Below are 22500 nucleotides of genomic sequence, written 5' to 3'. Positions count from 1 at the left end.
AGGGTTCAGTCAATCCAGGAAGTCAAATGTAAATTCAGGAAGTAAAATGTAAATTCAGGAAGTAAAATTAAATTCCAAATTCCTAATTCTCCTCAATGATTTTCTTTTTGGTTGTTGTAATTTGCCCCTCTTTTTCTCCCCAATTTCGTGATTTCCAATAGGGATCCAATTACGATCTTGTCTCATCGCTGCAACTCCTCAAAGGGTTCGGGAGGTGAAGGTCGAGTCATGCATCCTACGAAACAGGAACCACCAAAACCACCCGTCCGCTTAACTGACGACCAAGGGGTCAGCGTGCAGGTGCCCAGCCCGCCACAAGGAGTTGCCGGAGTGCGATGAGCCAAGTAAACCAGACCAAACCCTCCCCTAACCCGGACGACGCTGGGCCAATTGTGTACTGCTCTATGGGACTTTCGGTCACGGCCGGGTTGTGACGGCCTGGGATCGAACCCGGGTCTGTCGTAAATGCAGCAAGTATTGCACCGCTTGGAAGGCCGTCTCAATGCTTTTCTATTAAGAAAATGTTTAATTTGGGAATCAGGAATTTCTGTTCACTTCATGAATTGTCTGAAATTAAATGATATTGACCCGAACCCTGGTGTCCTCTGTACATCTCTGAACTGTGAGAGGAGGGTGAGATGCTCAGAGGTAGGCTAGAGTCATCAGGTCTAATACTGAGGTGCTCCGGATAGGAGAAGTGAGTTAATTAAAGGTAGTTGATCAACTGTTGAGATTTAAACTGTACTTACACACAGAGAGCACTATAGCACCCTCTCTCAATGAATATTTCATCTGGATCCACATGTATTAATGAAATGACTGTAAGGCTATGAGATGCTATGTCCAAGTGCAAAATAACACCCTATTCCTTATATATAGTGTGCTACTTTTGACACGAGTCCCGGGCCCTGGTAGTGCACTATGAAGGGGATACGGAGTTATTTAGGATGAGGCCTATATTGGTCCATAGTGTCTTCTGTTTTTTTGTGGTTCTGTCTGTTTAGCTCACCTCTCCATCGCGGGTTTCGATGGTCTTGATCAGAACAGTCTTCTTTGAGTGGACCTCTGATGAACGCCCTACGTCTGGGCTGGTCTCTGCAGGGAGAGGACAGAGGTAACACCACCTCAGTCTAATCCAGGACTCTCAGGCTTAATGAGACTTGAAAAAGATGTCAACTCAAGACTAACCAACTATCTCCAGGCTGATGTTTTGAATGGAAAGTGTAGATCACAAGTAAAAACTATCACAACCGTAACCCAGCAACAACCACAACCTCAACCAAACCTCAACCTAACCTAACCACAACCTGATCAAACCACAACCTAACCCCCAAAACAACCTTAGTCTCTTACCACAGCAGCAGAGAGTAGATAGGCACAGCGAAATGAGGTAAAAAAAACAACAACAAGCTAACCCAAAAGCCACAGTTAATATAATAATAATAATATATGCCATTTAGCAGACGCTTTTATCCAAAGCGACTTACAGTCATGTGTGCATACATTCTACGTATGGGTGGTCCCGGGAATCGAACCCCCTACCCTGGCGTTACAAGCGCCATGCTCTACCAACTGTGCTACAGAAGGACAACAGTTGATTTATGACATCCTTAATCAATATTAATTAAGTCTAATAGGGCTCCATTATGTTCATTTGGCTGGTAAACAAGACATACCCCCTACACCTCTCCTCCCCCCTACACCTCTCCTCCCCCCTACACCTCTCCTCCCCCCTACACCTCTCCTCCCCCCTACACCTCTCCTCCCCCTGCTACACCTCTCCTCCCCTACACCTCTCCCCTACACTCTCTCCCCTACACCTCTCTCCCCCTACACCTCTCCTCCCTACCTCTCCCCCCCCTCTCCTCCCCTCTCTCTCCTCCCCCTACACCTCTCCTCCCCTACACCTCTCCTCCCCCTACACCTCTCCTCCCCTACACCTCTCCTCCCCTACACGTCTCCTCCCCTACACCTCTCCTCCCCTACACCTCTCCTCCCCCTACACCTCTCCTCCCCTACACCTCTCCTCCCCTACACCTCTCCTCCCCTACACCCTCCTCCCCCTACACCTCTCCTCCCCTACACCTCTCCTCCCCCTACACCTCTCTCCCCCTACACCTCCTCCCCTACACTCTCCTCCCCCCTACACGTCTCCTCCCCCTACACCTCTCCTCCCCTACACCTCTCCTCCCCCCACACCCTCCTCCCCCCACACCTCTCCTCCCCCTACACCTCTCCCCCCTACATCTCTCCCCCCTACACCTCTCCTCCCCCTACACCTCTCCTCCCCCTACACCCTCCTCCCCCTACACCTCTCCTCCCCCCTACACCTCTCCTCCCCCTACACCTCTCCTCCCCCCTACACCTCTCCTCCCCCCTACACCTCTCCTCCCCCCTACACCTCTCCTCTCCCCACACCTCTCCTCCCCCCTACACCTCTCCTCCCCCTACACCTCTCCTCCCCCTACACCTCCTCCCCTCTCCCCCTACACCTCTCCTCCCCCTAGACCTCTCCTCCCCCTACCTCTCCTCCCCCTACACCTCTCCTCCCCCTACACCTCTCCTCCCCCTACACCTCTCCTCCCCCTACACCTCTCCTCCCCTACACGTCTCCTCCCCTACACCTCTCCTCCCCCTACACCTCTCCTCCCCTACACCTCTCCCCCTACACCTCTCCTCCCCCTACACCTCTCCTCCCCCCTACACCTCTCCTCCCCCTACACCTCTCCTCCCCCCTACACCTCTCCTCCCCCTACACCTCTCCTCCCCCTACACCTCTCCTCCCACCTACACCTCTCCCTCCCCTACACGTCTCCTCCCCCTACACCTCTCTCCTCCCCTACCTCTCCTCTCCCCTACACCCTCTCCCCCTACACCTCTCTCCCCCTACACCTCTCCTCCCCCTACACCTCTCCTCCCCCCTACACCTCTCCTCCCCCCTACACCTCTCCTCCCCCCTACACCTCTCCTCCCCCCTACACCTCTCTCCCCCTACACCTCTCTCCTCCCCTACACCTCTCCTCCCCTACACCTCTCCCCCCTACACTCCTCCCCCTACACCTCTCCTCCCCTACACCTCTCCTCCCCCTACACGTCTCTCCCCCTACACGTCTCCTCCCCTACACGTCTCCCCCCTACACGTCTCCTCCCCTACACGTCTCCTCCCCTACACCTCTCCTCCCCCTACACCTCTCCTCCCCCTACACGTCTCCTCCCCCTACACCTCTCCTCCCCCTACACTCTCCTCCCCCCACACCTCTCCTCCTCCCCTACACCTCCTCCCCCTACACGTCTCCTCCCCCTACACTCTCTCCCCCTACACTCTCTCTCCCCCCTACACGTCTCCTCCCCCCTACACCTCTCCTCCCCCTACACCTCCTCCCCCTACACCTCTCCTCCCCCTACACCTCCTCCCCCTACACCCTCCTCCCCCCTACACCTCTCCTCCCCTACACCCTCTCCTCCCCTACACCTCTCCTCCCCCTACACCTCCTCCCCCTACATCTCTCCTTCCCCTACACCTCTCCTCCCCCCTACACCTCTCCTCCCCCTAGACCTCTCCTCCCCCTACACGTCTCCTCCCCTACACCTCTCCTCCCCCTACACGTCTCCTCCCCTACACCTCTCCTCCCCCTACACCTCTCCTCCCCCGTAAACCTCTCCTCCCCTACACCTCTCCTCCCCCTACACCTCTCCTCCCCCTACACGTCTCCTCCCCTACACCTCCTCCTCCCCTACACCTCTCCTCCCCCCTACACCTCTCCTCCCCCTAGACCTCTCCCTCCCCCGCACACCTCTCCTCCCCCTACACTCTCCTCCCCTACACCTCTCCTCCCCCCTACACCTCTCCTCCCCCTAGACCTCTTCCTCCCCGTACACCTCTCCTCCCCTACACCCTCCTCCCTCCTACACCTCTCTCCCCTACACCTCTCCTCCCCTACACCTCTCCTCCCTCCTACACCTCCTCCCCCTACACCTCTCCTCCCCCTACACCTCTCCTCCCCCTAGACCTCTCCTCCCCTAGACCTCTCCCCCCCTACACCTCTCCTCCCCCTACACCCTCCTCCCCCTACACCTCTCCTCCCCCTACACCTCCTCCCCTACACCTCTCCTCCCCTACACGTCTCCCTCCCCCTACACCTCTCCTCCCCCTACATCTCTCCTCCCCCTACACCTCTCCTCCCTACACCCCTCTCCCCTAGACCTCTCCTCCCCCCTACACGTCTCCTCCCCCTACACCTCTCCTCCCCCTACACGTCTCCTCCCCCCTACACCTCTCCTCCCCCCTACACCTCTCCTCCCCCCTACACCTCTCCTCCCCCCTACACCTCTCCTCCCCCCTACACCTCTCCCCCCTACACCTCTCCTCCCCCCTACACCTCTCCTCCCCCCTACACCTCTCCTCCCCCCTACACCTCTCCTCCCCCCTAGACCTCTCCTCCCCCGTACACTCTCCTCCCCCTACACCTCCCTCCCCTACACCCTCTCCTCCCCCTACACCTCTCCTCCCCTACACCTCTCTCCCCCTAGACCTCTCCTCCCCCGTACACCTCTCCTCCCCCCTACACCTCCTCCCTCCTGCACCTCTCCTCCCCCTACACTCTCCTCCCCTACACTCTCCTCCTCCCTACACCTCCTCCCCTACACTCTCCTCCCCCTACACCTCTCCTCCCCCCTAGACCTCTCTCCCCCCTAGACCTCTCATCCCCCTACAACACTCCTCCCCCCTACACCTCTCCTCCCCCTACACCTCTCCACCCCCTAGACCTCTCCTCCCCCTACACTCTCCTCCCCCCTACACCTCACCTCTCCCTCCTACACCTCTCCTCCCCTACACCTCTCCTCCCCCAACACCTCTCCTCCCCCTACACCTCGCCTCCCCTACTCCTCCTCCCCCTACACCTCTCCTCCCCTTCTCCTCCCTCTCCTCCCCCTACACCTCTCCTCCCCCCTACACCTCTCCTCCCCCTAGACCTCTCCTCCCCCTACACCTCTCCTCCCCCTACACTCTCCTCCCCTACACCTCTCCTCCCCCTACACCTCTCCCCCTACACCTCTCCTCCCCTAGACCTCTCCTCCCCGTACACCTCTCCTCCCCCTACACCTCTCCTCCCTCCTACACCTCTCCTCCCCCTACACCTCTCCTCCCTACACCTCCTCCCCCTACACCTCTCCTCCCCTACACCTCCTCCCCCTACACCTCTCCTCCCTAGACCTCTCCTCCCCCTACACCTCTCCTCCCCCTACACCTCTCCTCCCCTACACCTCCTCCTCCCTACACCTCCTCCCCCTACACCTCTCCTCCCCTACACGTCTCCTCCCCCTACACACCTCTCCTCCCCCTACATCTCTCCTCCCCTACACTCTCCTCCCCCTACACCTCTCCTCCCCTAGACCTCTCCTCCCCTACACGTCTCCTCCCCCCTACACCTCTCCTCCCCCTACACGTCTCCTCCCCCTACACCTCTCCTCCCCCTACACCTCTCTCCCCCGTAAACCTCTCCTCCCCCTACACCTCTCCTCCCCCTACACCTCTCCTCCCCTACACGCCTCCTCCTCCCCCTACACCTCTCCTCCCCCTACACCTCCTCCCCCTACACCTCCTCCCCCTAGACCTCTCTCCCCCCCGTACACCTCTCCTCCCCCTACACCTCTCCTCCCCCTACACCTCTCCTCCCCTACACCTCCTCCCCCTACACCTCTCCTCCCCCTAGACCTCTCCTCCCCGTACACCTCTCCTCCCCTACACCTCTCCCTCCTACACCCCTCCCCTACACCTATCCTCCCCCTACACCTCTCCTCCCCCTACACCTCCTCCCCTACACTCTCCTCCCCCTACACTCTCCTCCCCCTAGACCTCTCCTCCCCCTAGACCTCTCATCCCCCTACACCTCTCCTCCCCTACACCTCCTCCCCCTACACCTCTCCTCCCCTAGACCTCTCTCCCCTACACCTCTCCTCCCCCTACACCTCTCTCTCCCTACACTCTCCTCCCCTACACTCTCCTCCCCCAACACCTCTCCTCCCCTACACCTCGCCTCCCTACTCCTCCCTCCCCCTACACCTCTCCTCCCCCTTCTCCTCTCCTCCCCCCTACACCTCTCCTCCCCTTCTCCTCTCCTCCCCCTACACCTCTCCTCCCCTTCTCCTCTCTCTCCCCCTACACCTCTCCTCCCCTTCTCCTCTCCTCCCCCCTACACCTCTCCTCCCCTTCTCCTCTCCCTCCCCTACACCTCTCCTCCCCATTCTCCTCTCCTCCCCTACACCTCTCCCCCTTCTCATCCCCTCCCCTACACTTCACCTCCCCCTCCTCTCCTCCCCCTACACCTCCTCCCCCTCTCTCCTCTCCTCCCCCTTCTCCTCCCCTCCCCCTACTCCTCTCCTCCCCCTACACCTCTCCTCCCCTACACCCTCCTCTCTCCCCTACACCTCCCCTCCCCCCTACACCTCTCCTCCCCCCTACTCCTCCCCCTTCTCCTCCCCTCCCTGGTCTTAGAATTATCAATATCTGAAATGCATCAACTGTCAAGCTATTTTCCACTTCTCCCCCTTCTGGTAAAATGTGACGCTGAAGAAACGTGTTCTCACCTCTGAATCCAATAGTGGAATATGATGAGGCAGCAGAGTGAGCAGCAGAGTGAGAGGCAGAGTGAGCAGCAGAGTGAGCAGCAGAGTGGGAGCCAGATACAGTGATGCTGGGGAAAGAGAGAGAGAGAGAGAGAGAGAAGACGAAACATACAGGAAATGACAGGTTAGATATCTATTTGACTGAACGTTTGAACGTCCCTGCAACAATCTATTGTGGCTGATTCCATTCACGATGACCTCCCTCGCCTACTATTACCCTGGCTCTATCGCAATGTGTCTTTTGCAATTCCTTGCATCTTATCTCCTCCCTCCCCCTCTCCTCCCTCTTCTCTATTCCCCCTCCCCCTACTCCTCCTCTCCCTCTTCTCTATCCCTCCCCCTACTCCTCTCCTCCAACTTCTCTTCCCCTCCCCCTCTCCTCCCTCTTCTCTATCCCTCCCCCTACTCCTCTCCTCCCTCTTCTCTATCCCTCCCCCTACTCCTCCTCTCCCTCTTCTCTATCCCTCCCCCTCTCCCTACTCCTCTCCTCCCTCTTCTCTATCCCTCCCCCTACCCCTACTCCTCTCCTCCCTCTTCTCTATCCCTCCCCCTCCCCCTACCCCTCTCCTCCCTCTTCTCTATCCCTCCCCCTACCACTCTCCTCCCTCTTCTCTATCCCTCCCCCTACCACTCTCCTCCCTCTTCTCTATCCCTCCCCCTACTCCTCTCCTCCCTCTTCCCTCTCCCCCCCTCCCCCTACTCCTCTCCTCCCTCTTCTCTATCCCTCCCCCTACTCCTCTCCTCCCTCTTCTCTATCCCTCCCCCTACTCCTCTCCTCCCTCTTCTCTATCCCTCCCCCTACTCCTCTCCTCCCTTTTCTCTATCCCTCCCCCTACCACTCTCCTCCCTCTTCTCTATCCCTCCCCTACATCTCTCCTCCCTCATCCTACACCTCTCCTCCCTCTTCTCTATCCCTTCCCCTATTCCTCTCCTCCCTCTTCTCTATCCCTCCCCCTACTCCTCTCCTTCCTCTTCCCTATCCCTCCCCCTCCCCCTACACCTCTCCTCCCTCTTCTCTATCCCTCCCCCTACTCCTCTCCTCTCCTCCCTCTTCTCTATCCCTCCCCCTACCCCTACTCCTCTCCTCCCTCTTCTCTATGCCTCCCCCTTCCCCTACACCTCTCCTCCCTCTTCTCTATCCCTCCCCCTACTCCTCTCCTCCCTCTTCTCTATCCTTCATCCTACACCTCTCCTCCCTCTTCTCTATCCCTTCCCCTATTCCTCTCCTCCCTCTTCTCTATCCCTCCCCCTACTCCTCTCCTTCCTCTTCCCTATCCCTCCCCCTCCCCCTACACCTCTCCTCCCTCTTCTCTATCCCTCCCCCTACTCCTCTCCTCCCTCTTCCCTATCCCTCCCCCTCCCCCTACTCCTCTCCTCCCTTTTCTCTATCCCTCCCCCTACCACTCTCCTCCCTCTTCTCTATCCCTCCCCTACATCTCTCCTCCCTCTTCTCTATCCTTCATCCTACACCTCTCCTCCCTCTTCTCTATCCCTTCCCCTATTCCTCTCCTCCCTCTTCTCTATCCCTCCCCCTTCCCCTACTCCTTCTCTCCCTCTTCTATATCCCTCCCCCTACACCTCTCCTCCCTCTTCTCTATCCCTCCCCCTACTCCTCTCCTCCCTCTTCCCTATCCCTCCCCCTCCCCCTACTCCTCTCCTCCCTTTTCTCTATCCCTCCCCCTACCACTCTCCTCCCTCTTCTCTATCCCTCCCCTACATCTCTCCTCCCTCTTCTCTATCCTTCATCCTACACCTCTCCTCCTCTTCTCTATCCCTTCCCTATTCCTCCTCCCTCTTCTCTATCCCTCCCCCTACTCCTCTCCTTCCTCTTCCCTATCCCCCTCCCTCCCCTACACCTCTCCTCCCTCTTCTCTATCCCTTCCCTATTCCTCTCCTCCCTCTTCTCTATCCCTCCCCCTACTCCTCTCCTTCCTCTTCCCTATCCCTCCCCCTCCCCTACACCTCTCCTCCCTCTTCTCTATCCCTCCCCCTACTCCTCTCCTCCCTCTTCTCTATCCTTCATCCTACACCTCTCCTCCCTCTTCTCTATCCCTTCCCCTATTCCTCTCCTCCCTCTTCTCTATCCCTCCCCCTACTCCTCTCCTTCCTCTTCCCTATCCCTCCCCCTCCCCCTACACCTCTCCTCCCTCTTCTCTATCCCTCCCCCTACTCCTCTCCTCCCTCTTCTCTATCCCTCCCCCTACACCTCTCCTCCCTCTTCTCTATCCCTCCCCTACACCTCTCCTCCCTCTTCTCTATCCTTCATCCTACACCTCTCCGCCCTCCTCTCTATCCTTCCCTCTATTAATCTCTCTCTCCTACCGGCTCTCCTCTCCCTCCAGTAGCTTCCTGTAGGTAGCGATCTCTATATCCAGGGCCATCTTGACATTGAGGAGGTCCTGGTACTCTCTGAGGTGACGAGCCATCTCATCCTTCATCTTAGCGATCTCATCCTCCAGACGGGTGATGGAGTCCTGGTAACCTCCAGCCTCGTTTCCCAGACGATCCTCCATCTCCCTCATCTGCCTAAGCAGAGACTCATTCTGTAGGGAGGAGAGAGAGAGAGAGAGAGACAGGGATGATTATATTAACAGTAAAGTAGGTAAACAGGTATCATAGTTAGATTGAGAGGGTGGATGGGGGATTCAGGGAGAGGTGATTGAAGTGATGATAGGTTAGGGAATTGTCCTGAAGTGCATCGTACCCACATATTTAAAACCATTGGACTGTCAAATACAAGTAGTAATATATAGTAGGGTGTAGTAATATAGAGTAGGGCGTAGTAATATAGAATAGGGTGTAGTAATATAGAATAGGGTGTAGTAATATAGAGTAGGGTGTAGTAATATAGAGTAGGGCGTAGTAATATAGAATAGGGTGTAGTAATATAGAGTAGGGTGTAGTAATATAGAATAGGGTGTAGTAATATAGAGTAGGGTGTAGTAATATAGAGTAGGGCGTAGTAATATAGAATAGGGTGTAGTAATATAGAATAGGGTGTAGTAATATAGAATAGGGTGTAGTAATATAGAGTAGGGTGTAGTAATATAGAGTAGGGCGTAGTAATATAGAATAGGGTGTAGTAATATAGAGTAGGGTGTAGTAATATAGAATAGGGTGTAGTAATATAGAGTAGGGCGTAGTAATATAGAATAGGGTGTAGTAATATAGAATAGGGTGTAGTAATATAGAATAGGGTGTAGTAATATAGAGTAGGGCGTAGTAATATAGAGTAGGGCGTAGTAATATAGAATAGGGTGTAGTAATATAGAATAGGGTGTAGTAATATAGAGTAGGGTGTAGTAATATAGAGTAGGGTGTAGTAATATAGAATAGGGTGTAGTAATATAGAGTAGGGTGTAGTAATATAGAGTAGGGTGTAGTAATATAGAGTAGGGTGTAGTAATATAGAATAGGGTGTAGTAATATAGAATAGGGTGTAGTAATAGTAGGGTGTAGTAATATAGAGTAGGGTGTAGTAATATAGAGTAGAATGTAGTAATATAGAGTAGGGCGTAGTAATATAGAGTAGAATGTAGTAATATAGAGTAGAATGTAGTAATATAGAGTAGAATGTAGTAATATAGAATAGGGTGTAGTAATATAGAGTAGGGTGTAGTAATATAGAGTAGAATGTAGTAATATAGAATAGGGTGTAGTAATATAGAGTAGGGTGTAGTAATATAGAGTAGAATGTAGTAATATAGAGTAGGGTGTAGTAATATAGAGTAGAATGTAGTAATATAGAGTAGGGTGTAGTAATATAGAATAGGGTGTAGTAATATAGAATATGGTGTAGTAATATAGAGTAGAATGTAGTAATATAGAATAGGGTGTAGTAATATAGAGTAGGGTGTAGTAATATAGAGTAGGGTGTAGTAATATAGAATAGGGTGTAGTAATATAGAGTAGGGTGTAGTAATATAGAGTAGGGTGTAGTAATATAGAATAGGGTGTAGTAATATAAAATAGGGTGTAGTAATATAGAGTAGAATGTAGTAATATAGAGTAGGGTGTAGTAATATAGAGTAGAATGTAGTAATATAGAGTAGGGTGTAGTAATATAGAATAGGGTGTAGTAATATAGAATAGGGTGTAGTAATATAGAGTAGGGTGTAGTAATATAGAGTAGGGTGTAGTAATATAGAATAGGGTGTAGTAATATAGAGTAGGGTGTAGTAATATAGAGTAGAATGTAGTAATATAGAGTAGGGTGTAGTAATATAGAGTAGAATGTAGTAATATAGAGTAGGGCGTAGTAATATAGAATAGGGTGTAGTAATATAGAATAGGGTGTAGTAATATAGAGTAGGGTGTAGTAATATAGAGTAGGGCGTAGTAATATAGAATAGGGTGTAGTAATATAGAGTAGGGTGTAGTAATATAGAATAGGGTGTAGTAATATAGAATAGGGTGTAGTAATATAGAGTAGGGTGTAGTAATATAGAGTAGGGCGTAGTAATATAGAATAGGGTGTAGTAATATAGAATAGGGTGTAGTAATATAGAATAGGGTGTAGTAATATAGAGTGGGGTGTAGTAATATAGAGTAGGGTGTAGTAATATAGAATAGGGTGTAGTAATATAGAGTAGGGTGTAGTAATATAGAGTAGAATGTAGTAATATAGAGTAGGGTGTAGTAATATATAATAGGGTGTAGTAATATAGAGTACTCACGGTTCCCTTGAGAGAGTCGATCTCACAGGTGTAGGACTGGATCTGATGCCTGAACTCCATGCTCTCCTGTTTGGCCTGTCTCAGAGCATCGTTGTTCTTGTTCACAGCCTGGTTCAGGTCTGTCACCTGGAGAGGAGGTGGAGACATGGGTAAGACTAGATGCTACTGTCACTGTGTAGTGGTGCCAATGTAGATAGCTTAGCTACTGTCACTGTGTAGTGGTGCTGATGTAGTTAGCTTAGCTACTGTCACTGTGTAGTGGTGCTGATGTAGTTAGCTTAGCTACTGTCACTGTCTAGTGGTGCCCGATGTATTTAGCTTAGCTACTGTCACTGTGTGGTGGTGCCGATGTAGTTAGCTTAGCTACTGTCACTGTGTAGTGGTGCTGATGTAGTTAGCTTAGCTACTGTCACTGTGTAGTGGAGCCAACGTAGTTAGCTTAGCTACTGTCACTGTGTACTGGTGCTGATGTAGTTAGCTTAGCTACTGTCACTGTGTAGTGGTGCTGATGTAGTTAGCTTAGCTACTGTCACTGTGTAGTGGTGCTGATGTAGTTAGCTTAGCTACTGTCACTGTGTACTGGTGCTGATGTAGTTAGCTTAGCTACTGTCACTGTGGTGTAGTGGTGCCGATGTAGTTAGCTTACTGTACCATATTATATAATAATGTTATAGATGGGTCCTCTGTACTGTACCATATTATATAATAATAATAATAATAATATATGCCATTTAGCAGACGCTTTTATCCAAAGCGACTTACAGTCATGTGTGCATACATTCTACGTATGGTCCTGGGGATCGAACCCACTACCCTGGCGTTACAAGCGCCATGCTCTACCAACTGAGCTACAGAAGGACCACTTAATACTACAGTGTGTTATAGATGGTTCCTCTGTACTGTATCATATTATATAATACTGTTATAGATGGTGTCTCTGTACTGTATCATATTATATAATACTGTTATAGATGGTGTCTCTGTACTGTACCATATTATATAATACTGTTATAGATGGTGTCTCTGTACTGTACCATATTATATAATACTGTTATAGATGGTGTCTCTGTACTGTATCATATTATATAATACTGTTATAGATGGTGTCTCTGTACTGTATCATATTATATAATACTGTTATAGATGGTGTCTCTGTACTGTATCATATTATATAATACTGTTATAGATGGTTCCTCTGTACTGTACCATATTATATAATACTGTTATAGATGGTGTCTCTGTACTGTATCATATTATATAATACTGTTATAGATGGTGTCTCTGTACTGTATCATATTATATAATACTGTTATAGATGGTGTCTCTGTACTGTATCATATTATATAATACTGTTATAGATGGTGTCTCTGTACTGTATCATATTATATAATACTGTTATAGATGGGTCCTCTGTACTGTACCATATTATATAATACTGTTATAGATGGTGTCTCTGTACTGTATCATATTATATAATACTGTTATAGATGGTGTCTCTGTACTGTATCATATTATATAATACTGTTATAGATGGTGTCTCTGTACTGTACCATATTATATAATACTGTTATAGATGGTGTCTCTGTACTGTATCATATTATATAATACTGTTATAGATGGTGTCTCTGTACTGTATCATATTATATAATACTGTTATAGATGGTTCCTCTGTACTGTACCATATTATATAATACTGTTATAGATGGTGTCTCTGTACTGTATCATATTATATAATACTGTTATAGATGGTGTCTCTGTACTGTACCATATTATATAATACTGTTATAGATGGTGTCTCTGTACTGTATCATATTATATAATACTGTTATAGATGGTGTCTCTGTACTGTATCATATTATATAATACTGTTATAGATGGTTCCTCTGTACTGTATCATATTATATAATACTGTTATAGATGGTGTCTCTGTACTGTATCATATTATATAATACTGTTATAGATGGTTCCTCTGTACTGTACCATATTATATAATACTGTTATAGATGGTGTCTCTGTACTGTATCATATTATATAATACTGTTATAGATGGTGTCTCTGTACTGTACCATATTATATAATACTGTTATAGATGGTGTCTCTGTACTGTATCATATTATATAATACTGTTATAGATGGTGTCTCTGTACTGTATCATATTATATAATACTGTTATAGATGGTTCCTCTGTACTGTATCATATTATATAATACTGTTATAGATGGTGTCTCTGTACTGTACCATATTATATAATACTGTTATAGATGGTGTCTCTGTACTGTACCATATTATATAATACTGTTATAGATGGTGTCTCTGTACTGTATCATATTATATAATACTGTTATAGATGGTGTCTCTGTACTGTATCATATTATATAATACTGTTATAGATGGTGTCTCTGTACTGTATCATATTATATAATACTGTTATAGATGGTTCCTCTGTACTGTATCATATTATATAATACTGTTATAGATGGTTCCTCTGTACTGTATCATATTATATAATACTGTTATAGATGGTTCCTCTGTACTGTATCATATTATATAATACTGTTATAGATGGTTCCTCTGTACTGTATCATATTATATAATACTGTTATAGATGGTTCCTCTGTACTGCATCATATTATATAATACTGTTATAGATGGGTCCTCTGTACTGTATCATATTATATAATACTGTTATAGATGGGTCCTCTGTACTGTATCATATTATATAATACTGTTATAGATGGTGTCTCTGTACTGTACTATATTATATAATACTGTTATAGATGGGTCCTCTGTACTGTATCATATTATATAATACTGTTATAGATGGTGTCTCTGTACTGTATCATATTATATAATACTGTTATAGATGGTGTCTCTGTACTGTATCATATTATATAATACTGTTATAGATGGTTCCTCTGTACTGTATCATATTATATAATACTGTTATAGATGGTGTCTCTGTACTGTATCATATTATATAATACTGTTATAGATGGTGTCTCTGTACTGTACCATATTATATAATACTGTTATAGATGGTGTCTCTGTACTGTACCCTATTATATAATACTGTTATAGATGGTGTCTCTGTACTGTATCATATTATATAATACTGTTATAGATGGTGTCTCTGTACTGTACCATATTATATAATACTGTTATAGATGGTGTCTCTGTACTGTACCATATTATATAATACTGTTATAGATGGTGTCTCTGTACTGTACCATATTATATAATACTGTTATAGATGGTGTCTCTGTACTGTATCATATTATATAATACTGTTATAGATGGTGTCTCTGTACTGTACCCTATTATATAATACTGTTATAGATGGTGTCTCTGTACTGTACCATATTATATAATACTGTTATAGATGGGTCCTCTGTACTGTATCATATTATATAATACTGTTATAGATGGTGTCTCTGTACTGTACCATATTATATAATACTGTTATAGATGGTGTCTCTGTACTGTATCATATTATATAATACTGTTATAGATGGTGTCTCTGTACTGTATCATATTATATAATACTGTTATAGATGGTGTCTCTGTACTGTATCATATTATATAATACTGTTATAGATGGTTCCTCTGTACTGCATCATATTATATAATACTGTTATAGATGGTTCCTCTGTACTGTATCATATTATATAATACTGTTATAGATGGTTCCTCTGTACTGTATCACATTATATAATACTGTTATAGATGGTGTCTCTGTACTGTATCATATTATATAATACTGTTATAGATGGGTCCTCTGTACTGTATCATATTATATAATACTGTTATAGATGGTGTCTCTGTACTGTATCATATTATATAATACTGTTATAGATGGTGTCTCTGTACTGTATCATATTATATAATACTGTTATAGATGGTGTCTCTGTACTGTATCATATTATATAATACTGTTATAGATGGTGTCTCTGTACTGTATCATATTATATAATACTGTTATAGATGGTGTCTCTGTACTGTATCATATTATATAATACTGTCATAGATGGTGTCTCTGTACTGTACCATATTATATAATACTGTTATAGATGGTGTCTCTGTACTGTATCATATTATATAATACTGTTATAGATGGTGTCTCTGTACTGTACCATATTATATAATACTGTTATAGATGGTGTCTCTGTACTGTACTATATTATATAATACTGTTATAGATGGTGTCTCTGTACTGTATCATATTATATAATACTGTTATAGATGGTGTCTCTGTACTGTATCATATTATATAATACTGTTATAGATGGTGTCTCTGTACTGTACCATATTATATAATACTGTTATAGATGGTGTCTCTGTACTGTATCATATTATGTAATACTGTTATAGATGGTGTCTCTGTACTGTATCATATTATATAATACAGTTATAGATGGGTCCTCTGTACTGTACCATATTATATAATACTGTTATAGATGGTGTCTCTGTACTGTATCATATTATATAATACTGTTATAGATGGTGTCTCTGTACTGTATCATATTATATAATACTGTTATAGATGGTTCCTCTGTACTGTATCATATTATATAATACTGTTATAGATGGTTCCTCTGTACTGTATCATATTATATAATACTGTTATAGATGGTGTCTCTGTACTGTATCATATTATATAATACTGTTATAGATGGGTCCTCTGTACTGTATCATATTATATAATACTGTTATAGATGGTGTCTCTGTACTGTATCATATTATATAATACTGTTATAGATGGTGTCTCTGTACTGTATCATATTATATAATACTGTTATAGATGGTGTCTCTGTACTGTATCATATTATATAATACTGTTATAGATGGTGTCTCTGTACTGTATCATATTATATAATACTGTTATAGATGGTGTCTCTGTACTGTATCATATTATATAATACTGTCATAGATGGTGTCTCTGTACTGTACCATATTATATAATACTGTTATAGATGGTGTCTCTGTACTGTATCATATTATATAATACTGTTATAGATGGTGTCTCTGTACTGTACCATATTATATAATACTGTTATAGATGGTGTCTCTGTACTGTACTATATTATATAATACTGTTATAGATGGTGTCTCTGTACTGTATCATATTATATAATACTGTTATAGATGGTGTCTCTGTACTGTATCATATTATATAATACTGTTATAGATGGTGTCTCTGTACTGTACCATATTATATAATACTGTTATAGATGGTGTCTCTGTACTGTATCATATTATGTAATACTGTTATAGATGGTGTCTCTGTACTGTATCATATTATATAATACAGTTATAGATGGGTCCTCTGTACTGTACCATATTATATAATACTGTTATAGATGGTGTCTCTGTACTGTATCATATTATATAATACTGTTATAGATGGTGTCTCTGTACTGTATCATATTATATAATACTGTTATAGATGGTGTCTCTGTACTGTATCATATTATATAATACTGTTATAGATGATGTCTCTGTACTGTACCATATTATATAATACTGTTATAGATAATATGGTACTATACCATTATATATAATACTGTTATAGATGGTGTCTCTGTACTGTATCATATTATATAATACTGTTATAGATGGTGTCTCTGTACTGTATCATATTATATAATACTGTTATAGATGGGTCCTCTGTACTGTACCATATTATATAATACTGTTATAGATGGTGTCTCTGTACTGTATCATATTATATAATACTGTTATAGATGGTGTCTCTGTACTGTACCATATTATATAATACTGTTATAGATGGTGTCTCTGTACTGTATCATATTATATAATACTGTTATAGATGGTGTCTCTGTACTGTATCATATTATATAATACTGTTATAGATGGTGTCTCTGTACTGTACTATATTATATAATACTGTTATAGATGGTGTCTCTGTACTGTATCATATTATATAATACTGTTATAGATGGTGTCTCTGTACTGTACCATATTATATAATACTGTTATAGATGGTTCCTCTGTACTGTATCATATTATATAATACTGTTATAGATGGTTCCTCTGTACTGTACCATATTATATAATACTGTTATAGATGGTGTCTCTGTACTGTATCATATTATATAATACTGTTATAGATGGTGTCTCTGTACTGTACCATATTATATAATACTGTTATAGATGGTTCCTCTGTACTGTACCATATTATATAATACTGTTATAGATGGTGTCTCTGTACTGTATCATATTATATAATACTGTTATAGATGGTGTCTCTGTACTGTATCATATTATATAATACTGTTATAGATGGTGTCTCTGTACTGTACCATATTATATAATACTGTTATAGATGGTGTCTCTGTACTGTACCATATTATATAATACTGTTATAGATGGTGTCTCTGTACTGTACCATATTATATAATACTGTTATAGATGGTTCCTCTGTACTGTACCATATTATATAATACTGTTATAGATGGTGTCTCTGTACTGTATCATATTATATAATACTGTTATAGATGGGTCCTCTGTACTGTACCATATTATATAATACTGTTATAGATGGTGTCTCTGTACTGTATCATATTATATAATACTGTTATAGATGGTGTCTCTGTACTGTATCATATTATATAATACTGTTATAGATGGTGTCTCTGTACTGTATCATATTATATAATACTGTTATAGATGATGTCTCTGTACTGTACCATATTATATAATACTGTTATAGATAATATGGTACTATACCATATTATATAATACTGTTATAGATGGTGTCTCTGTACTGTATCATATTATATAATACTGTTATAGATGGTGTCTCTGTACTGTATCATATTATATAATACTGTTATAGATGGGTCCTCTGTACTGTACCATATTATATAATACTGTTATAGATGGTGTCTCTGTACTGTATCATATTATATAATACTGTTATAGATGGTGTCTCTGTACTGTACCATATTATATAATACTGTTATAGATGGTGTCTCTGTACTGTATCATATTATATAATACTGTTATAGATGGTGTCTCTGTACTGTATCATATTATATAATACTGTTATAGATGGTGTCTCTGTACTGTACTATATTATATAATACTGTTATAGATGGTGTCTCTGTACTGTATCATATTATATAATACTGTTATAGATGGTTCCTCTGTACTGCATCATATTATATAATACTGTTATAGATGGTTCCTCTGTACTGTACCATATTATATAATACTGTTATAGATGGTGTCTCTGTACTGTATCATATTATATAATACTGTTATAGATGGTGTCTCTGTACTGTACCATATTATATAATACTGTTATAGATGGTTCCTCTGTACTGTACCATATTATATAATACTGTTATAGATGGTGTCTCTGTACTGTACCATATTATATAATACTGTTATAGATGGTGTCTCTGTACTGTACCATATTATATAATACTGTTATAGATGGTTCCTCTGTACTGTACCATATTATATAATACTGTTATAGATGGTGTCTCTGTACTGTACCATATTATATAATACTGTTATAGATGGTGTCTCTGTACTGTACTATATTATATAATACTGTTATAGATGGTGTCTCTGTACTGTATCATATTATATAATACTGTTATAGATGGTGTCTCTGTACTGTATCATATTATATAATACTGTTATAGATGATGTCTCTGTACTGTACCATATTATATAATACTGTTATAGATAATATGGTACTATACCATATTATATAATACTGTTATAGATGGTGTCTCTGTACTGTATCATATTATATAATACTGTTATAGATGGTGTCTCTGTACTGTATCATATTATATAATACTGTTATAGATGGGTCCTCTGTACTGTACCATATTATATAATACTGTTATAGATGGTGTCTCTGTACTGTATCATATTATATAATACTGTTATAGATGGTGTCTCTGTACTGTACCATATTATATAATACTGTTATAGATGGTGTCTCTGTACAGTATCATATTATATAATACTGTTATAGATGGTGTCTCTGTACTGTATCATATTATATAATACTGTTATAGATGGTGTCTCTGTACTGTACTATATTATATAATACTGTTATAGATGGTGTCTCTGTACTGTATCATATTATATAATACTGTTATAGATGGTGTCTCTGTACTGTACCATATTATATAATACTGTTATAGATGGTTCCTCTGTACTGCATCATATTATATAATACTGTTATAGATGGTTCCTCTGTACTGTACCATATTATATAATACTGTTATAGATGGTGTCTCTGTACTGTATCATATTATATAATACTGTTATAGATGGTGTCTCTGTACTGTACCATATTATATAATACTGTTATAGATGGTTCCTCTGTACTGTACCATATTATATAATACTGTTATAGATGGTGTCTCTGTACTGTACCATATTATATAATACTGTTATAGATGGTGTCTCTGTACTGTACCATATTATATAATACTGTTATAGATGGTTCCTCTGTACTGTACCATATTATATAATACTGTTATAGATGGTGTCTCTGTACTGTACCATATTATATAATACTACAGTGTGTTATAGATGGTGTCTCTGTACTGTATCATATTATATAATACTGTTATAGATGGTGTCTCTGTACTGTATCATATTATATAATACTGTTATAGATGGTTCCTCTGTACTGTATCATATTATATAATACTGTTATAGATGGTTCCTCTGTACTGTATCATATTATATAATACTGTTATAGATGGTTCCTCTGTACTGTACCATATTATATAATACTGTTATAGATGGTTCCTCTGTACTGTACCCTATTATATAATATTGTTATAGATGGTTCCTCTGTACTGTATCATATTATATAATACTGTTATAGATGGGTACTCTGTACTGTACCATATTATATAATACTGTTATAGATGGTTCCTCTGTACTGTATCATATTATATAATACTGTTATAGATGGTGTCTCTGTACTGTATCATATTATATAATACTGTTATAGATGGTGTCTCTGTACTGTATCATATTATATAATACTGTTATAGATGATGTCTCTGTACTGTATCATATTATATAATACTGTTATAGATGGTTCCTCTGTACTGTATCATATTATATAATACTGTTATAGATGGTGTCTCTGTACTGTATCATATTATATAATACTGTTATAGATGGTTCCTCTGTACTGTACCCTATTATATAATACTGTTATAGATGGTTCCTCTGTACTGTACCCTATTATATAATATTGTTATAGATGGTTCCTCTGTACTATACCATATTATATAATACTGTTATAGATGGGTCCTCTGTACTGTACCATATTATATAATACTGTTATAGATGGTGTTCACCTTGGATTTGTACCAGTCCTCTGCCTCGGAGATGTTCTTGGCTGCGATTCCCTCGTACTGCATACGGATGTCCCTGAGGGCAGCGGTCAGGTCTGGTTTGGACATGTCCATCTGGACCTGCACCGAGGTCTCCTGTATCTGGCTCGTCAGCTCATGGATCTCCTGCAGGGGGTACGAGGTCAGAGGTCAGGGGTTTTAGGTCAGGGGATAAAGGTCAGGGGTCAGAGGTTAGGTGTTATAGGGGTCAACTAGAGTGTTTTTACATGTAAGAATCAGAATCGCTGCTACAGTGGATGTTTTTCATAGTAGTGTAAACAGGGGGTACGAGGTCAGAGGTCAGGGGTTTTAGGTCAGGGGATAAAGGTCAGGGGTCAGAGGTTAGGTGTTATAGGGGTCAACTAGAGTGGTTTTAGCAGTATAAACAGGATTTTATTTGGATTACTAGCCTTTGTGAAGAGAGGTTCTGATGAACCCTGAAAAGTTTATTTTTTATAGTTGCGTTAATAAAGTAATACAGTTTTAATGGCGTTGTGCCTTTTTATTTTTTAATGATCATTTAGCATAATTAGACAGGACAAAACCCTGGCTCCTACGACATATAGACAGGACAAAACCCTGGCTCCTACAACATATAGACAGGTCAAAACCCTGGCTCCTACGACATATAGACAGGTCAAAACCCTGGCTCCTACGACATATAGACAGGACAAAACCCTGGCTCCTACGACATATAGACAGGACAAAACCCTGGCTCCTACGACATATAGACAGGTCAAAACCCTGGCTCCTACGACATATAGACAGGACAAAACCCTGGCTCCTACGACATATAGACAGGTCAAAACCCTGGCTCCTACGACATATAGACAGGTCAAAACCCTGGCTCCTACGACATATAGACAGGTCAAAACCCTGGCTCCTACGACATATAGACAGGTCAAAACCCTGGCTCCTACGACATATAGACAGGTCAAAACCCTGGCTCCTACGACATATAGACAGGTCAAAACCCTGGCTCCTACAACATATAGACAGGACAAAACCCTGGCTCCTACGACATATAGACAGGACAAAACCCTGGCTCCTACGACACATAGACAGGACAAAACCCTGGCTCCTACGACATATAGACAGGACAAAACCCTGGCTCCTACGACATATAGACAGGACAAAACCCTGGCTCCTACGACATATAGACAGGACAAAACCCTGGCTCCTACGACATATAGACAGGACAAAACCCTGGCTCCTACGACATATAGACAGGACAAAACCCTGGCTCCTACGACATATAGACAGGTCAAAACCCTGGCTCCTACGACATATAGACAGGTCAAAACCCTGGCTCCTACGACATATAGACAGTACAAAACCCTGGTTCCTACGACATATAGACAGGACAAAACCCTGGCTCCTACGACATATAGACAGGACAAAACCCTGGCTCCTATGACATAAAGACAGGTCAAAACCCTGGCTCCTACGACATATAGACAGGACAAAACCCTGGCTCCTACGACATATAGACAGGACAAAACCCTGGCTCCTACGACATATAGACAGGACAAAACCCTGGCTCCTACGACATATAGACAGGTCAAAACCCTGGCTCCTACGACATATAGACAGGACAAAACCCTGGTTCCTACGACATATAGACAGGACAAAACCCTGGCTCCTACGACATATAGACAGGACAAAACCCTGGCTCCTACGACATATAGACAGGTCAAAACCCTGGCTCCTACGACATATAGACAGGACAAAACCCTGGCTCCTACGACATATAGACAGGACAAAACCCTGGCTCCTACGACATATAGACAGGTCAA

General features: G+C 43.3%; 1 protein-coding gene across 2 annotated transcripts in view; it reads right to left on the bottom strand.

Annotated features, from left to right (window-relative positions):
• Nucleotides 1-22500, bottom strand: part of LOC118376974 (desmin-like) — a 40325-nt gene that overhangs the window by 3918 nt on the left and 13907 nt on the right. For both annotated transcript variants that reach the window (XM_052492726.1, XM_052492727.1), the window contains exons 4-8: nt 20669-20830; nt 11304-11429; nt 8950-9170; nt 6589-6695; nt 1010-1095 (exon numbers count right to left, since the gene is read on the bottom strand). In XM_052492726.1, the coding sequence (XP_052348686.1) occupies nt 1010-1095; nt 6589-6695; nt 8950-9170; nt 11304-11429; nt 20669-20830 (702 nt within the window). The remainder of the gene's footprint in view (nt 1-1009; nt 1096-6588; nt 6696-8949; nt 9171-11303; nt 11430-20668; nt 20831-22500) is intronic.

The sequence above is a fragment of the Oncorhynchus keta genome, chromosome 34 (assembly GCF_023373465.1).
Source record: "Oncorhynchus keta strain PuntledgeMale-10-30-2019 chromosome 34, Oket_V2, whole genome shotgun sequence".
Lineage (NCBI taxonomy): Eukaryota > Metazoa > Chordata > Actinopteri > Salmoniformes > Salmonidae > Oncorhynchus > Oncorhynchus keta.
Note: the sequence above shows the minus strand (reverse complement) of the source record. Positions and strands in the feature narration are given on the sequence as shown.